Here is a 20,911-nt window from a genome sequence, read left to right as displayed (position 1 = left end):
TAGAACCTACATTAAGTAAATTAAGAAAGCCATTAATAAGGTTTAAGTATCGTGTTTAAAATCGAATCGATCAATCACTACGTCTGCTTGAACGCGGCTTCCAGACACAACTTCTTCTTAATGTTTTTAACAAGAAAAATGATAATGCCAAACGAATTACATTTGAAATGTAATATCGCGTTCTTTCGTACGGAACGAAACGCAAAAATATTATTGAATTACAGATTAATAAAAAAGGAGACTCATTCACGAAGAGCTATATTCGAAACCGTAGATGCCTCCAGTTATCCGAACAAGTGGAGATCGAAATGGGAACGTTACAATTACGAGTCTATTGTGGGGGAAAATAAAATGGTTGAAAAAGTTTCAATAATTGCTGGCCGCTGCCCGGGGAAAATGGAACGTGCACCGGCGGGATTGCATATTGAGAAAATAAATGTTGGTTTGTGCCGGGGACCAACGGCTTTTATTATGATTTCTCTTTTTAAATCCTTGCAATGCCCCGAATGCTTATTGTGTTTTTAATTAATCTTTTTTGGAATTGCCATTTGTATTCGTACTGCAAATTTGTGATCACACCACAATTACCAAGATATTCAATTTTAAGTTTAGGTTACTCATGTATTTTCCTGTATGCAAATATGAATTTAGTATTATTTTAACTGGATTGTATTATGAACAGAACCCATTCAATAAAAGCTTTTGAATTTGAAACAAAATTCAATACTGAACAAAAGCGGACACGTATCTGATGGGAATGCATCCGTTAAACCCAATATTAATTTAATCTGATTCAGCTGAATACAAAGCGGCGGGCAGCGGCAGCCAATCTGCTAAAACCGGTTACACAACGCCACAATCGAAACCAATTAATATTTTAATACTACTCAGATAGGTTCACACGCCGCCAAATTAATTGGACATTGAGTCAGCGATGTAGGTCTCTCATTTTAGTCGGTATACACCGCGAGTTATCAGCATTTTCAATTTAACTTTCACACGCTACCTGTATACAATATTATTTATCTAGAAACAGAATAGAATTGTTCCCTATTTAACTGAAGCGGAAACATAATTTTTCCATTCAATAAGATGGAAATCACGCTTCCTTTCCGGGGGGAAAGCATAGACTACGTCTTTCCATTTGCCACAATCTCCACATACTTCTTTCGCTTCATCCATTTTCAAACTTTTGATTAAAAAAATTTGATTTTCGTTATTTGAGTAAGTAGTAACAGAGAATTTTCAATTGGAGTAGAAAAAGATGTCGGGAGCATTAGAAAGGGATAACAAATAGCGCGGCAGATAAGAGCTAGTATAAAATTCGATACGTTTTTATATACTTATGATAAATGTACCAGTCGTGGAGAGATCTTGAGATTGATAAATTTCATTATAACTCTTAATAATAAGAATTATTCTAAAGGTATTGAAAAAACGATTATTAATTATACTAGTACCTACATCCCTTAATCTAATCAATAATAACTTACTTTTCTATTGGCTGTCAAACGTTAACAATTAAATTTTGATAGTCATTATGATTTCGTCGTTCAAAATTTTTGTAAGCGTACTTGATAAGTACCTCAACTTATTTCTAACTGTTACTTAATTGAAATTGGTTTAACTAACATATTAAAATAAGGTTAAATGAAGCTGCTAGCAAATAGACAAACGCTTTATTTGCACCGATCAAACTACTCTGACAAAGTAATTGATTACGCGATAATCTTCTCACGTAGTGTAAGCTCCTTTCTTAAGCAGCAAATAAAGAGGGTATTATTGTTTCACGGCTGTCGGGTAATATCCGCTCCATTGAATGTGTGTAATAACTTATACGTGTAACACTACGTTTATATCCCTTGCGGGGTAGGCAGAGCCAACGGTCTTGAAAAGACTGAAAGGCCACATTCAGCTGTATGGCTTTAGAATGGAATTGAGATTCAAATTGTGACTGGTTGCTAACCCATCGCCTACAAGTAGAATCCCAAGTTTATAAGTCTATCCCTTAGTCGCCTTTTACGACATGCATGGGAAAGATAAGGAGTAGTTGTATTCTAAAGTGCCGAATACCACACGGCTTAACTTACACGTATTGTCAACTATTATTAGTAATTGCACATTTATATTCATTATTATGTATTTTGTATTCAGTGTCCCACGTATGAGTACCTAACTTTAATTTATTTTCAGTGCGGTGTACCGACAGAGTGAACAAACATAAAGGATCTCGTTTCAAAGCCATCTCTCTTCAACTCAATAAACGCCAACACAGCTCCCAATACTTTGAAGTATGACCTTTATAGGTCCTTTGACGAACCAAATGTGATTACACCTGCAAAAGTATTCCCACATCAAGTAAGGCAGACGGAGAAAGGTTAACCGTTGACTTTTGACCTTTTTATATTAAAATTATACAGACCCTTGGCAGTTCTATGACAATTGAAATTAAAGTGTCAACAACCAGCCGCTTGTTAATTATGAATTTATGAAAAGCAAGGACGAAAATGAATTAATATCAGGCTTAAATTTTCCAAATGTTGACGTCAATAAATTAATTCTGTTTTGTTGGATACTATCATATCCACTGTTCATATACCTGTGCTCAGCTTATAGGTATAGTAGCAATGATGGCATTAATTTCTTGTAAGCTTTTTAAACCAGTCAAATATACTTTGACGGACACACAAACAAAGACATTAATTCAGATCTTAAAATACAAAAAGTTGAATGCGTTCTCTTTTACTTTGGAAGTACACATCATTCAATAATGTTAATATATTTCTACATTTATCTGCGTATTTTATTTTCAGTATGATTATATAAATAAAACACAAACACGAAAATTTTATGTACATATTAATTTAAACAAAGTGCTAATAACCTCCTATATTATTAATGATATCTTCAATTAATAAGTTCATAAGTTATAATAATTATCATCTAATTTTTACTCGATTTTATGTTTTACATACATACACAATACTCACTTCTATAACCCTTTCGGAGAAGACAGAGCCAACAGTCTTGAAATGACTGATTGAGCATGTGGGCTATCATTTAGCCAAACAGCTGATGTTTGGCTTAATGATAGAATAGGGATTGAAATAATGACACGTTGCTAGCCTATCGCCAAATGAAAAATCCCAAGTATATAAGCATACTCCTTAGTCGTCTTTTCGACATCAATGGGAAAGAGATATAATGGTCCTATTCTTTTTTCCACGGGAACCACGAAGCAATTTATTTTTGAAAATATGTTTTGAATTTAATATGAACTGTTTGGTATTAATATGATTTACCTGATTGTTCCAGGAGACACGGACGAGCATGGCCTGCCTGCGCAGAAGGACAAAGGGTGCGACACCAATCTGTACCTGTATCATGTAAGTAACTGTAATTATAACGCTGGAAAATATATTTTTTCTTCCGTGTAGTATATCATTGTCAACACAAATGTAAAATGCACTTGAACGATATTATGAATAAAACGAGGAAATAGACATTTCGAAAGAAAACAGAAAAGTTATAAAAGCAATCTACAAAAACTTAAAAAAATTCACGAACGGTACCCTCTGTTCTAAAGAAGTTTAATAAAGAAAAGTAAAAATTGGATTGAAACAGTTCAAAACTGTGGAGGTTTTAAACTGCAAGTTCCAATGTTGGAAAGTTTATACTTAGGTTACTGCAGCTGAGAGCACTGAAGCTAAAAATCTGATGCCTTTCCAGACTGCCTGGTAAATTGAGGTCGAAGTGACGTTTTATAAACAAACTCCATTCGCGACAAAAATTGGACCTTAGTTTTGTTATTGACTTTCAAAGAAACTAGAAATTATTATTCATTATTATGGGACATTTAGAACATCACTTAATATTGTCACATCTTTTGGTTTGACAATATGTATTGGTTGACGACGAATAAACTAAGTTTAATGCCGCTTCACAAGTTGTTAAAAGTCAAAAGATATAAATATTAAGCTTTGTTTTAGTATTAATACGAGTAGTTACTGTCGTTATGATAAATAAAAATCAAATAGTTTTAGCATTATCAAATGCCTTGCCACCTTTTTTCCTATTACCAACTAAACTGTTAACTGTTCTTCATTTTATACGAACATGTTAATTAACAAAGAGTTTCAAGAGGAATTAAAGTAGAAGTATCAATGAAAATCCACTTCAATTAGTAGCAAAGGCATAACGAGACTGCGGTTTTGCTCGATTGGTGCAGCTGTGGGCCTGGTAACTGCCAATAGAATGCCACATACCACATGATTTACATCAACAGATAAGCATACAACTTAGGTAGGTACTTTTTGGAATTTGGTTTTTAAAAAACTTACTTTAACATTTGGTTAAAACATCTTGTTTTTTTAGCAAATTTACAAATCTTTCATTGGGTGGTAGTGATCGTCCCGAATTCCAACAGGAATTTTTGAGAAAAATTCTCCTTTTAATCTTTTATAGATACTCACTATTTGCATTCGACATTTAAAACAGAATAGTGATAATAGTGGCCTAGAAACAGTAATCAATAACATTATTATTTTTACAAGCTTAGTAAATTTATTATTGCTGGAAATTACAGGCGTATTTGTTTAAACTGATTTTAAACTTTATTTTCATTACATTTTATTATTTATCAATTAAAGGAAACGTAATTATCTCAGTCCTCGGTGACCACGAATCATTGCAACATGACTCGAAACGTTCAAAATAAAATAAAGGCACGTTACGCGCGCGTTTAATACCTGTATTATTGATAAATTATTTTTGTTTAAATTTACTATGCTCGTAACTAAAAATTACTTGAAACTTTATTACACTGTAGATAAAATAATTATTTATCTGCTTAAATACGTGTCACACATCTCGGTTTAGAGCAAATTAATGGCGACACGCGTATAACAAATAGAACAAATCAGTTATTCCAACACAAGTCCCAACAAGTAGTCCGCTATGTTAGCAGTGTTAAACCCCGACTGTTTTAATTATGCAAATGAGATATCTGCATGAAATGCAGATAATGCCATTCCGCGCTTTCAACTTTAATTCAGCGTTACTGTTTAATGAGTTCGTATTATTCTCTTTTGTTTCAATAGCGTTTATATTAATGTCATGAGTTAATGTTTCTCTGTTCGTTTTGGAAAGGACGTCTCTTAAAATTTATCGGCAGAGAGATAGTACCATATCTCTATACTTAATTTCGTTAAATTGGCTCCTGTTCTTGAGTTTATTTAGTATAAATAAAAATGTGAATTTATCTCAATAATAGTATTAAAATTTGCCATTGTCCTTTTAAAAGTTCCAGCAAACAGAATAGCCACAATGCAGCCCGCTCGTTAAGGCGAGCGCCGCCAGCGTTTATTCGAACTAACGTCAGCTCGTTAGGGGTTCATAACTCTATATTTGCAGTCCCACGCCGTCTAACTGTTATTATTCAATTCCGTTTTTGCATTTATTTTTTCCTTGCATATTTCATAAAATTTTACGGTCTTCTTTGTCGGTTTGTCTCATTTTTTAATGGTACGCAACTCCTCCCACGTATAATGTACAATTACGAGTAAAAACGGAACAAAAATAACAATACATTTGCTTTTATCCATCCATTTTTTAAATTAAATAAAATAAACACAAAAAAATGGCATTCATACAACTAACCTAACTAAACAAAATCAGCTATTATATCATATCATATCATTATTTTAAGAAGAGAGACAATTTGCAAGGTTGTTGTTACATCCCGGGTCCACGCTGTAATCCCGCAGATTAGCCCCGCGACCCCTAACCCGCACCCCTCTTCGTCATACAACTATTTACAACCTGCCCCGGAAAATCATGGCCCGAATTAGTCACTTATATGCAAGCGTAAAACGATGAAAGTGTTATTGTTTTTAATCATATAAATTAAGTTACGAAAATTTTACGCCAGAGTGATTTCACAACTATCAAAGTATAATAAACTTGTGACTTCATGCTATTTGTTGTATATAAGAATTTACTGGCAAAATGTTGACCCACATTATTTAATAATAAATATAAACAGACCGTGATTAGTATGTATGATTGCAACAATAATCATTATTGTATAATTATGTAAAATAATATTTAATGAGCTGAATAAAATATAAGTTATATAATTTGATTCCAAAATTAGTTGACTATTAATATCTCGCCGAGGCATAAATTCGCGACACCTACGTATTATTAAATAATACGAGACTAAATATAAGTAAAAATCAAGTACCGAAATCGTGATTCGGAAGCTGAAAACGCTCCTTTCGAAAAAATTGCGATAAGCAATTTCTTCACTGTTACAAATTTATATTGTTTAACAACAAAAATATTCAGAAAATGGGCCACGACGCAAACAAAGCACTCCCGCTGTCCAGCGAATTTATTACATTATACTTATTTTATGTTTACTCAGTAAACAGTTTCGGGAGTGCCGTAAAAGTCAGCGGGGAATTATAGCTTAAGTTTATTTTATAGCTTATTTTATGCCGTAATACCGCTAATATGAATTTTTATATTATACGCTTTTATGTATGTATGTCATGCAAATGTTTCCTAAATATTTTTATGCATATTAAACGCGCACGTAACGTACCTTAATTTAATCTCGCACGTTTCGAATCATGTGACAATAGTAGCTGGTTTTCAATCGCTCGGTGACCACAGATCATTGTAACATAATTCGAAACGTCCGAGATAAAATAAAGACACGTTACGTGCGCGTTTAATACCTGTATTATTTATAAATAGAATTCGTGTTATTTGGTATCCCCTACAACCATAAGTAAATTGACTATGCCTTTATTCTGTAGATTTTCTTACAAATGTTTATAGTTATTTCCGTGTATTGACTTGTCTCGCTGTTGTTTTAGCACGGTATCAACACACTAAGTTCACAACCCAATTCGTACTTTTCCTAAGAAACACGAGTCTGATTTAAATTCGTGCTTCTAAATCGAACATGCTAGAAATAACCGAGGCGCTGCAATTTAAGCCCGGGATTAAATGGTATTCCGTGAGGAAACGGAATAAATTGAGCGCCTTATTGAAATTGGGTTAGGAACGTATTACTACTGCTACATAGACTATTCGTAGACCCGTCGTAGCGCTTTCGTAGCAATGTCGTAGCGCTCTCGTAGCATCGTAGACATAGACATCCGATTGCGTGTCTTCGGATAGAAGCTGGTTCAGAGAATCCTAAGTTTAGTAAGCCAACGTTTAGTGTCAGATGACTTAGTTAAAATGAAAAAAGTATATATAATAAAATTTATTTTTTCCTATACATATTTTAGTTGGTCTTAAATTAATAAAATTTTGAACCTAATCTGCAAGTAACAGAAAGGTTTTCCTAATTTACTTATCACGATAAAATTTGAATCCATATATTTTTTGTAACGAATAAACAAAAAAACCGACTTTCATGATATTTGACACAGAGACAAAACCTTCAGAAGTAACATAGGCTACTACTAATCTCCCCGCACAAACTTACACAGGTATAATTTTCTCAAATATCGGTTTTACATATAAACTACCAGGCAAATCAGTGAGCCTCTTCTGTAGCGGTTTCGTCGCGCCGTAGACCATTCGTAGCTCGTTACCTACGCTCGTAGCACTCCAATTTCTTACTCGATTGGCTCGGCCTGCCCGCTTCGCTCGATAACATATTTGCATTCCCAAATAAAATTTGTGGTATGTGATGAAATTTTTCAGGATTTTGGCAAACTATCTTCTTAGGACTTATTGTTTCGTGACAAAATTATTTCATAAAAAATCTTTAGATAACTTACCACCTTATTTTTACTTCTCTCATATTTTGAATCCCTTTGTCAAATACAGTTAAAAGTGTTATTATTACTCACATATTTAAAGTCTTTGTTCCCAAAGAAGTAGAAGGTCACGTTTCGCTTATTAGCCGAGATTTAGAGATAGACTGAATGGTTATTAATGTATGCAAACTTAGCTGAATTAACACGAACATACCGTTTTTTAGCCATCCTGTGACCACGGTCGGTGCAACTCGGTCGAATAGTCAGAAAATTTCTAAATTTTTCAAGTTTACAGTTTTAGAAGTAGCTGGTACACATAAAATATATAGCACATTTAACACAAGGAAGGCAGTGTCAGCAATCTCCTAACGACTCATAAGCCACGTTCAGCAGGAAGGGCAAATAATAGTATGTGACATAACACGATGTTTATTTTGCATGGGAGTATGTATGTGTCAAGCCTTAAAAATAAAGGTAAAAACACACCTGCGCGGCTCTAGTTATCCGCCACCACATTTCTTACTCCTTTATAATTCACACGCCATTTCTGCGACTTACCCGGTAATGCGTGGTTCGGATGAAAATTTCATAAACGCAGAACCTTCATGTGACTCTACATATATATTTTACTATTTATATAAGACATATGCCTCTATGTAGAATATAAGACAAATAAGACGTAACAAAATGTATGTCTGTAACATCCGTGCTAAAGAACTCCTACTCTATACAGTGCCATGAACCACAAAACAGAAAGAGGCGTGATTTTGTGTAATCTGTATTCAGATATCAATGGACCTAAATCATTTAGTATTAACGAGAAATACTGCCTTGCTAATATAAATAATGTTCTCTCGGAGCACGGCTCGTACTGACGCGAAATGTTAGTTTTATAAATCAATGGCGGTACAACTACGTGACTCTATTACGGATTTCTTTCGCCCGCCATTACTTCACTGAACAGTCCGTGATTTGAAACGTTACGTCATCGGAAACTACACTACAACAGCATTCGACCGCATTTTATAGTCACTCGATGGGATTCACTTGTAAATTCTGTCTTTGTTCGTTATACTAGTAAATTATTTCTTTTTTGTAAATATTGGATTGGATATTTTTTTAAGTTTTACCACACTGAAAAATGCATTTTAAGAAGAATAAATGAATTGGTATTGTCCACTAGTGTTGTCGCTTGGTACTTACTACACTATCGATCATCGAAATTATCAACTCATTATTATTTTAATTTATATCTTTAAATGAAGATTATAGTAGTCTTAAAAATAGATTTACTAAACATAGCTAAACAATATTTCAAGTAAGTAGTATATATTTGACTAAAAGCCAGTGCGTATAATAATACATCACAAACATTATCAGGTAATCGAGAATACACCCCGCGGGGATATTTTTGTCGTGCTCAGGAAAAACGATATATTGTTTTATCCATATATGTATTTTGTTAATGGATTTTGTGGAAATGAAAACATAAGATATTTATTGAGCCTTAAAGCTACAGCAGGTGAACTTAATGCTAAAAGCATTCTCTGCCATATAGTGTGTTTATATGTTACCCAGCGCTGTAAAATTTATTTTATTAAGTACAGTATGAGATATATGAGAAACATAACCTATTCATACAAAAAAAAACCAAAGGGTATTTAAGTTTATCTGCAGGCGACTGTACGTACATATAAAATATACATTACCACGCGTCTTTTTCGTTATTATTTTGTTATTTTTATTATAAACTGCCGTTCTAAATATGATCCGAAACTGGAGTGAGTTCACTTCTTAAAAGGGTCACTAATGCCTTAGCCCAAATAAACAACCTACATACTATATATTGAATCTCTAGGTCAAGCGGTTAGGGTTTTGCTTCAATAGTTCAGTCAATCGGTCAGTCAGTGCACTCTTTTATACATATACTAGCTGACCCGCGCAACTTCGTTTGCGTGTATCCCGCTACTTCGACAAATACAGTCAACGCACCAACACATATTGGATACTAATTTTCAATTCACAATAACTTCTCTTTCCCTTAACCGCGTTTAAAATATTAAAATGTTTTTTGGTTTCTGTGACTCTTCTTTGATCGCCCCCCCCCCCCTATCAGTTTTTGGAAAAAATATTTAAGTAATGTACAGATTTTTTTTGTCTTATATGTATAGATCAAAGTCGTAGTACCTACTTTTTAATATTATTTATTTTTTATGTACCGTTTTTATAGGGACGCTGCCCCCGCCGCCGCGGCCGGCCCGTACCGTGCCGCAATACTAATATCGTGATATCTCCTAAACTATATGTCTAAATAACACACTGTAAACTGCAAAAATAATCTAAATTAAATGCTCGTGATGATGAACTTACTTATTTTGATAAGGATATATGTATTATTGGTTATATCACCAGTTAAACATCACCCAACGAATTAAATGTTTTTTTAATACAGAAAAGTAGTTTTTGTGACTTAAATAAAAAAGCTGGATATATGTCATCGCGGACTTTTTTGTAGAACTAATAAAGACCAATGTTTTTGCTATACATTGTTCTTACTTGTATCCAACGGTATAAGCGGCGCACGCACAAATGTAATCTTCAATTAGATTTTTTTTCTGACTTCTTGGACATAAATCGCTATAACTCAGCTAATATAGTTTCAATGTATTTCAATTATATATAAAAACCTGTCGGAGAAAATACTCTTTCTATTAGTGAAAACCGCATCAAAATCCGTTGCGTAGTTTTAAAGTTTTATGCATACGAAGGGACTACAGACAAAATGAGCGACTTTGTTTTATACTATGTAGTGATTTAGATAGAAGACATTCAGGTGGTTCTCACGCTTTTCATGACAATTAACATTCTGAAAATGTTAAGGGATATGTTTCTATTTAAATAATTCTCTCTCTATATCCTACCCTTAATAAACATCGATTGGAGATTTTTTTATTAAACCAAAAAGGTACGCCCTACAGATTTTTCAAGCACTTTACGCAAGATCAATCACGCGTGTTAGGCCTTAATCCGACAGCCTACGAACCTAAATAACTTGGCTATGTTATTTCGGTTGTCCTAAATAATGGGGCAGGTCTCTCCCTTGACTTACTCATTATCACGGGTTTTTGCGGGTTTTTTTTTACTAAATCTAAATAAGTAAACTAACTTAGTAAGCTAAACTAACTGTATCCTTTGCGAGGAACACAGAGCTGTATGGCTTAATGATGAAATCGAAATTCAAATAGTGACAGATTACTAGCCCATCGCCTACAAGAAGAATCCCAAGTTTATTAGCCTTTTCCTTAGTCGCATATTACGACATCAATGAGAAATACCTACTCCATAGACTTATCCAAATATAAACTGTCGGAAACCATACGACAATTATTGACCGACACATCTTACATATGTTGTATTTTCAGATAAAATCTAATGCTTTTTTAATTTTAAAATAAATTTTCTAAATGTGTTGGATCTTGTAATAGCCCGACAGGTCGACCGTCCCGATAACTTAACTTATTAAAGATACTTATGATTCAATTAGGCCGTAGTGAAAATCAGGCTAACACCCATATAATACAACTTTAATTAACTAACTACTGTTGTTTACTTGACGAAGTTATCAGAAATTATATATACTTACTACTTGGAAAATTGGATTATGTATGTATTTCTCCGGAATCTTGACACTGAATTACTTGATAAGTTAGGAGAAGTAGTTTTAGTAGATAATGAACACGTTTGACTTATACATAACAAAAAAATATTTTAAAATATTAACTTAAGACTTTTCTTAATTATCTTCATAAAACTGTTACTATCTTAGTCTCAAATTCGTCACTTAGACATCCATTCAGATGCCTAACGAGTTTTTTCGGAACTGTTGGCTTTGTCCACCCCGTATCCGTACAAGCCGTGGTACATTTATGTCTTTGAGATTTGTCTTTTAGACGATGGTCAGCAACCTGTCACTATTTTAGTGTGCAGCTGAACGTGGCCATTCAGTCTTTTTAAGGCTGTTGGCTCTGTCTACCTCGTAGACGTCAATAGCTGTGATATATATATGTATGGTAACACGTGACAATATTCCCATTTATTAATATCTGCTGCCCACACATGGCTAGCAGTTAATTGCATACCTCCCAGCGGATATTAGTTCGGTTGCAGCCTTGATCGGATTGTCTCGAAGCACTCCAGCGGGGCCAAGGCATATGTCTCATCTTCTCTCTCTTTCTTTCTCTGAACTCGACTCTACATGCTATATATTAAATCTCTAGGTCGACTATAACCGTTTCTTTATTGCTCAGAAAACGTATAATGCCGTGTTTAGGCATTAGTTGATCACATAAAACGTTTCCAGGACAATCGCAACTCATGTTGTTTCGTAATTTTTGACATGAAAACCAATGGTTTGTTTTCAGCTTAAACTTTATTTTCACATAAAGTGAATTCTACATCATACATTTCTCTGAAGTCAAGTGCTGTGAAACAGAGGAGATTTTATATGTATGTATTATCCTCCCTCCCTGCCAGCTGTTTCTCTTTCCACGCAGATTATAAAAAAATATCAAGATATAAGGATAAAAAAATATGAACTTGGGTTTCTTTTGGGCGTTGATGTAGCAATCTATCTGTGGATCTTAATTATATTACTTATCTAGCTAAACTAGTCTTCAATTCTTGTAAGCACCGGCTCTGTCTTCCCCTTATGGGATCAAGTCAGGGATATAGTATATGAGCAGATTCATTGGTACGTTGTCGATATGGTTATGCCTGTGGATTTGATAAACTAGTCTCGAAACACTTAATAATGTGTCCTTAAACCACTTGTTCAAAAAAAATGTAAACATTTTTACACCTTCTGTCGTCGTTTTAGCTTTGAATCTGGAATCATTGTTTGTGTTGGGATTAATCCAGACGACTGTCCATATAGATAGTGTCCTTTTGGGTTGCATTGTCCTTAAAACAGTAAAAATACATACGTATATAAAAGGCAAGATACGGTATGTATGGTACGTTGCACAAAGTACCATACCAAACACCCATGAACAAGACCTAGCTAAGTTAGAACTACTTAATTCCACACCTATACTAGCGGATATTGGTTTGGCTGCGGCCTTGATCGGCTTGTCTTGTCTGTGAGCACTCTACTTAAGGCCGCTCTCCACTCTGAGGGCAAGGCTAAGAGTCTTTATTCGAATTGATTTAAGTGTAATAGTCTCAGTTTATTTATCTTACAATATAAAATTAAAGTTTCTACGGCTTTAAAGTATGAATTCTTTCGTCAATATCGAGAGCTAAGTCACGTCATTATTTTTTTTTTATGTTTCAAGCTTTAAAACTATAATTTATTCTAATGGGTGAGGTAGGTATTATTTATAAATAGTATTCGTGTTATTTGGTATCCCCTACAACCATAAGTAAATTGACTATGCCTTTACTCTCTAGATTTTCTTACAAATGTTTATAGTTATTTCCGTGTATTGACTTGTCTCGCTGTTGTTTTAGCACGGTATCAACACACTAAGTTCACAACCCAATTCGTACTTTTCCTAAGAAACACGAGTCTGATTTAAATTCGTGCTTCTAAATCGAACATGCTAGAAATAACCGAGGCGCTGCAATTTAAGCCCGGGATTAAAGGGTATTCCGTGAGGAAACGGAATAAATTGAGCGCCTTATTGAAATTGGGTTAGGAACGTATTACTACTGCTACATAGACTATTCGTAGACCCGTCGTAGCGCTTTCGTAGCAATGTCGTAGCGCTCTCGTAGCATCGTAGACATAGACATCCGATTGCGTGTCTTCGAATAGAAGCTGGTTCAGGGAATCCTAAATTTAGTAAGCCAACGATTAGTGTCAGATGACTTAGTTAAAATGAAAAAAAAGTATATATATAATAGAATTTATTTTTTCTTATACATATTTTAGTTGGTCTAAAATTAATAAAATTTTGAACCTAATCTGCAACTAACAGAAAGGTTTTCCTAATTTACTTATCACGATAAAATTTGAATCCATACATTCGTTTTTAACGAATAAATAAAAAAAATTCTACACCGACTTCATGATATTTGACACAGAGACAAAACCTTCAGAAGTAACATAGGCTACTACTAATACCCCCGCAAAAACTTGTGTTATACACACAGGTATTATTTTCCCAAATATCGGTTTTATAAGCTACCAGGCAAATCAGTGAGCCTCGTCGTAGCGGATTCGTAGCACCGTAGACCATTCGTAGCTCGTTACCTACGCTCGTAGCACTCCAATTTCTTACTCGATTGGCTCGGCCTGCCCGCTTCGCTCGATAACATATTTGCATTCCCAAATAAAATTTGTGGTATGTGATGAAATTTTTCAGGATTTTGGCAAACTATCTTCTTAGGACTTATTGTTTCGTGACAAAACTATTTTATAAAAAATCTTTAGATAACTTACCACCTTATTTTTACTTCTCTCATATTTTGAATCCCTTTGTCAAATACAGTTAAAAGTATTATTATTACTCACATATTTAAAGTCTTTGTTCCCAAAGAAGTAGAAGGTCACGTTTCGCTTATTAGCCGAGATTTAGAGATAGACTGAATGGTTATTAATGTATGCAAACTTAGCTGAATTAACACGAACATACCGTTTTTTAGCCATCCTGTGACCACGGTCGGTGCAACTCGGTCGAATAGTCAGAAAATTTCTAAATTTTTCAAGTTTACAGTTTTAGAAGTAGCTGGTACACATAAAATATATAGCACATTTAACACAAGGAAGGCAGTGTCAGCAATCTCCTAACGACTCATAAGCCACGTTCAGCAGGAAGGGCAAATAATAGTATGTGACATAACACGATGTTTATTTTGCATGGGAGTATGTATGTGTCAAGCCTTAAAAATAAAGGTAAAAACACACCTGCGCGGCTCTAGTTATCCGCCACCACATTTCTTACTCCTTTATAATTCACACGCCATTTCTGCGACTTACCCGGTAATGCGTGGTTCGGATGAAAATTTCATAAACGCAGAACCTTCATGTGACTCTACATATATATTTTACTATTTATATAAGACATATGCCTCTATGTAGAATATAAGACAAATAAGACGTAACAAAATGTATGTCTGTAACATCCGTGCTAAAGAACTCCTACTCTATACAGTGCCATGAACCACAAAACAGAAAGAGGCGTGATTTTGTGTAATCTGTATTCAGATATCAATGGACCTAAATCATTTAGTATTAACGAGAAATACTGCCTTGCTAATATAAATAATGTTCTCTCGGAGCACGGCTCGTACTGACGCGAAATGTTAGTTTTATAAATCAATGGCGGTACAACTACGTGACTCAATTACGGATTTCTTTCGCCCGCCATTACTTCACTGAACAGTCCGTGATTTGAAACGTTACGTCATCGGAAACTACACTACAACAGCATTCGACCGCATTTTATAGTCACTCGATGGGATTCACTTGTAAATTCTGTCTTTGTTCGTTATACTAGTAAATTATTTCTTTTTTGTAAATATTGGATTGGATATTTTTTTAAGTTTTACCACACTGAAAAATGCATTTTAAGAAGAATAAATGAATTGGTATTGTCCACTAGTGTTGTCGCTTGGTACTTACTACACTATCGATCATCGAAATTATCAACTCATTATTATTTTAATTTATATCTTTAAATGAAGATTATAGTAGTCTTAAAAATAGATTTACTAAACATAGCTAAACAATATTTCAAGTAAGTAGTATATATTTGACTAAAAGCCAGTGCGTATAATAATACATCACAAACATTATCAGGTAATCGAGAATACACCCCGCGGGGATATTTTTGTCGTGCTCAGGAAAAACGATATATTGTTTTATCCATATATGTATTTTGTTAATGGATTTTGTGGAAATGAAAACATAAGATATTTATTGAGCCTTAAAGCTACAGCAGGTGAACTTAATGCTAAAAGCATTCTCTGCCATATAGTGTGTTTATATGTTACCCAGCGCTGTAAAATTTATTTTATTAAGTACAGTATGAGATATATGAGAAACATAACCTATTCATACAAAAAAAAACCAAAGGGTATTTAAGTTTATCTGCAGGCGACTGTACGTACATATAAAATATACATTACCACGCGTCTTTTTCGTTATTATTTTGTTATTTTTATTATAAACTGCCGTTCTAAATATGATCCGAAACTGGAGTGAGTTCACTTCTTAAAAGGGTCACTAATGCCTTAGCCCAAATAAACAACCTACATACTATATATTGAATCTCTAGGTCAAGCGGTTAGGGTTTTGCTTCAATAGTTCAGTCAATCGGTCAGTCAGTGCACTCTTTTATACATATACTAGCTGACCCGCGCAACTTCGTTTGCGTGTATCCCGCTACTTCGACAAATACAGTCAACGCACCAACACATATTGGATACTAATTTTCAATTCACAATAACTTCTCTTTCCCTTAACCGCGTTTAAAATATTAAAATGTTTTTTGGTTTCTGTGACTCTTCTTTGATCGCCCCCCCCCCTATCAGTTTTTGGAAAAAATATTTAAGTAATGTACAGATTTTTTTTGTCTTATATGTATAGATCAAAGTCGTAGTACCTACTTTTTAATATTATTTATTTTTTATGTACCGTTTTTATAGGGACGCTGCCCCCGCCGCCGCGGCCGGCCCGTACCGTGCCGCAATACTAATATCGTGATATCTCCTAAACTATATGTCTAAATAACACACTGTAAACTGCAAAAATAATCTAAATTAAATGCTCGTGATGATGAACTTACTTATTTTGATAAGGATATATGTATTATTGGTTATATCACCAGTTAAACATCACCCAACGAATTAAATGTTTTTTTAATACAGAAAAGTAGTTTTTGTGACTTAAATAAAAAAGCTGGATATATGTCATCGCGGACTTTTTTGTAGAACTAATAAAGACCAATGTTTTTGCTATACATTGTTCTTACTTGTATCCAACGGTATAAGCGGCGCACGCACAAATGTAATCTTCAATTAGATTTTTTTTCTGACTTCTTGGACATAAATCGCTATAACTCAGCTAATATAGTTTCAATGTATTTCAATTATATATAAAAACCTGTCGGAGAAAATACTCTTTCTATTAGTGAAAACCGCATCAAAATCCGTTGCGTAGTTTTAAAGTTTTATGCATACGAAGGGACTACAGACAAAATGAGCGACTTTGTTTTATACTATGTAGTGATTTAGATAGAAGACATTCAGGTGGTTCTCACGCTTTTCATGACAATTAACATTCTGAAAATGTTAAGGGATATGTTTCTATTTAAATAATTCTCTCTCTATATCCTACCCTTAATAAACATCGATTGGAGATTTTTTTATTAAACCAAAAAGGTACGCCCTACAGATTTTTCAAGCACTTTACGCAAGATCAATCACGCGTGTTAGGCCTTAATCCGACAGCCTACGAACCTAAATAACTTGGCTATGTTATTTCGGTTGTCCTAAATAATGGGGCAGGTCTCTCCCTTGACTTACTCATTATCACGGGTTTTTGCGGGTTTTTTTTTACTAAATCTAAATAAGTAAACTAACTTAGTAAGCTAAACTAACTGTATCCTTTGCGAGGAACACAGAGCTGTATGGCTTAATGATGAAATCGAAATTCAAATAGTGACAGATTACTAGCCCATCGCCTACAAGAAGAATCCCAAGTTTATTAGCCTTTTCCTTAGTCGCATATTACGACATCAATGAGAAATACCTACTCCATAGACTTATCCAAATATAAACTGTCGGAAACCATACGACAATTATTGACCGACACATCTTACATATGTTGTATTTTCAGATAAAATCTAATGCTTTTTTAATTTTAAAATAAATTTTCTAAATGTGTTGGATCTTGTAATAGCCCGACAGGTCGACCGTCCCGATAACTTAACTTATTAAAGATACTTATGATTCAATTAGGCCGTAGTGAAAATCAGGCTAACACCCATATAATACAACTTTAATTAACTAACTACTGTTGTTTACTTGACGAAGTTATCAGAAATTATATATACTTACTACTTGGAAAATTGGATTATGTATGTATTTCTCCGGAATCTTGACACTGAATTACTTGATAAGTTAGGAGAAGTAGTTTTAGTAGATAATGAACACGTTTGACTTATACATAACAAAAAAATATTTTAAAATATTAACTTAAGACTTTTCTTAATTATCTTCATAAAACTGTTACTATCTTAGTCTCAAATTCGTCACTTAGACATCCATTCAGATGCCTAACGAGTTTTTTCGGAACTGTTGGCTTTGTCCACCCCGTATCCGTACAAGCCGTGGTACATTTATGTCTTTGAGATTTGTCTTTTAGACGATGGTCAGCAACCTGTCACTATTTTAGTGTGCAGCTGAACGTGGCCATTCAGTCTTTTTAAGGCTGTTGGCTCTGTCTACCTCGTAGACGTCAATAGCTGTGATATATATATGTATGGTAACACGTGACAATATTCCCATTTATTAATATCTGCTGCCCACACATGGCTAGCAGTTAATTGCATACCTCCCAGCGGATATTAGTTCGGTTGCAGCCTTGATCGGATTGTCTCGAAGCACTCCAGCGGGGCCAAGGCATATGTCTCATCTTCTCTCTCTTTCTTTCTCTGAACTCGACTCTACATGCTATATATTAAATCTCTAGGTCGACTATAACCGTTTCTTTATTGCTCAGAAAACGTATAATGCCGTGTTTAGGCATTAGTTGATCACATAAAACGTTTCCAGGACAATCGCAACTCATGTTGTTTCGTAATTTTTGACATGAAAACCAATGGTTTGTTTTCAGCTTAAACTTTATTTTCACATAAAGTGAATTCTACATCATACATTTCTCTGAAGTCAAGTGCTGTGAAACAGAGGAGATTTTATATGTATGTATTATCCTCCCTCCCTGCCAGCTGTTTCTCTTTCCACGCAGATTATAAAAAAATATCAAGATATAAGGATAAAAAAATATGAACTTGGGTTTCTTTTGGGCGTTGATGTAGCAATCTATCTGTGGATCTTAATTATATTACTTATCTAGCTAAACTAGTCTTCAATTCTTGTAAGCACCGGCTCTGTCTTCCCCTTATGGGATCAAGTCAGGGATATAGTATATGAGCAGATTCATTGGTACGTTGTCGATAGGTATGGTTATGCCTGTGGATTTGATAAACTAGTCTCGAAACACTTAATAATGTGTCCTTAAACCACTTGTTCAAAAAAAATGTAAACATTTTTACACCTTCTGTCGTCGTTTTAGCTTTGAATCTGGAATCATTGTTTGTGTTGGGATTAATCCAGACGACTGTCCATATAGATAGTGTCCTTTTGGGTTGCATTGTCCTTAAAACAGTAAAAATACATACGTATATAAAAGGCAAGATACGGTATGTATGGTACGTTGCACAAAGTACCATACCAAACACCCATGAACAAGACCTAGCTAAGTTAGAACTACTTAATTCCACACCTATACTAGCGGATATTGGTTTGGCTGCGGCCTTGATCGGCTTGTCTTGTCTGTGAGCACTCTACTTAAGGCCGCTCTCCACTCTGAGGGCAAGGCTAAGAGTCTTTATTCGAATTGATTTAAGTGTAATAGTCTCAGTTTATTTATCTTACAATATAAAATTAAAGTTTCTACGGCTTTAAAGTATGAATTCTTTCGTCAATATCGAGAGCTAAGTCACGTCATTATTTTTTTTTTATGTTTCAAGCTTTAAAACTATAATTTATTCTAATGGGTGAGGTGATATTTCTTGTCTTTATCGGTATTTAAAATTTATCAAAAATATTATAGCAAGTCATAAATCATAATATGTATAATCACACCCCTTTCCATGGCGTACTTTTTTGCTTCATCCTTAATTATCCCCTTTTCGTGAAAGCTTGGTGATCCATGACAGCTCATGTTTCAGTTATATTATATAGGATATAACTTATATTCTTGATTCGTCTGCTCTGCAGCCTTGATCGGATTGTCTGTGAGCACTCTTAAGGCCACTCTCCACTGTGAGGGCAAGCTCGAAGGCTGACGTGGAGTGTCTCGTCAATAAGGAATGCGGGGAGTTGCTTTAAAAGTCTTAAAGGGGTCAAGGGCCTTCGGATCAGTCGGATTCAAATTTCTGCAAATTTTGGTAGCCGCAAACTCTTTGGAATGCGCAATGGGTGTTCTTGAAAGTTTTGTTTTGAAAAAATGTCAGGGCGAACAATGTTATTTTAGATTTAGTAATCAAATAATAAAAAGTGTATTGTGAATATAATTATTAATTTTTCATATGAAAGCAAAGATGATGTAGACACTTGCACCAAATGTTAATGTTATATTAGTTATTCTTTTTAAGACCGAATCAAAATGTAGCATTATAGCGAATCGAATCCGACCATGACACGCCCATGTAAAAGGAAATATCCCGTTCTCTTGGGACTAGCTACTTTACCTATGGAACGTACAATATATGTATATTTGTCACAGTGTATCAGTTACTCAATAATGCAAAACAACATTTAATTATCACTGCACCTAAGTATACATAACGCATGTCATTTACAAATGAAGTCTACGGTCACAGTGTATGCAGCAAACTTTATTAGCTTTCTGCGGCGTGTATCCATTTAATTTCCTAATGGAGCGAGGCGTGTGTGGCTATCTGTTTTATTTCTTGGTTTTATTGTTAGTGAAATGAAGCCAGGTTTCTACGGTGGAATTCTGAACAATTCTCGGCTTAGAGACTGCATTGCTGTAGTTACTGTTCTAATTATGAACAAATTGGATGTCTCTATAAATCTGAGTATTATATTTATCCCCAATCACAAAAATTTACCTATATCGTAGTCTAAAAGCGTCTCCACCAAAATCATTTTAATGTTACGGTTAGATTGAACTTTTTATTTTTTAGATGATTCTCCTGACGTATCCGGTGTATTGATCAAACGTAGAACTACGTAAGGCGATCAGTACAGTGGTTTTTAAATTAAGGATTAGTAATTGAGGAACAACCAAATATGCGACATTTTCAGATAAGATATAGCGAAACAAATTTCATTGTAAAGAAAAAAATATTCTCCCATTTCCTTGGGATTTGACGTTA

General features: G+C 34.4%; 1 protein-coding gene across 5 annotated transcripts in view; it reads left to right on the top strand.

Moving 5' to 3' along the window:
• LOC106140135 (solute carrier family 12 member 6) overlaps positions 1-20,911 on the top strand; it is a 292,621-nt gene that overhangs the window by 251,437 nt on the left and 20,273 nt on the right. For all 5 annotated transcript variants that reach the window (XM_060948205.1, XM_060948209.1, XM_060948198.1 and 2 more), the window contains one exon: positions 3,316-3,386. In XM_060948205.1, coding sequence (XP_060804188.1) covers positions 3,316-3,386 — 71 coding nt within the window. The remainder of the gene's footprint in view (positions 1-3,315; positions 3,387-20,911) is intronic.

The sequence above is a fragment of the Amyelois transitella genome, chromosome 3 (genome assembly GCF_032362555.1).
Source record: "Amyelois transitella isolate CPQ chromosome 3, ilAmyTran1.1, whole genome shotgun sequence".
In the NCBI taxonomy this organism is placed as follows: domain Eukaryota; kingdom Metazoa; phylum Arthropoda; class Insecta; order Lepidoptera; family Pyralidae; genus Amyelois; species Amyelois transitella.
The sequence above is the reverse complement of the archived record's forward strand: the minus strand, read 5'-3'. Positions and strand labels throughout refer to the sequence as shown.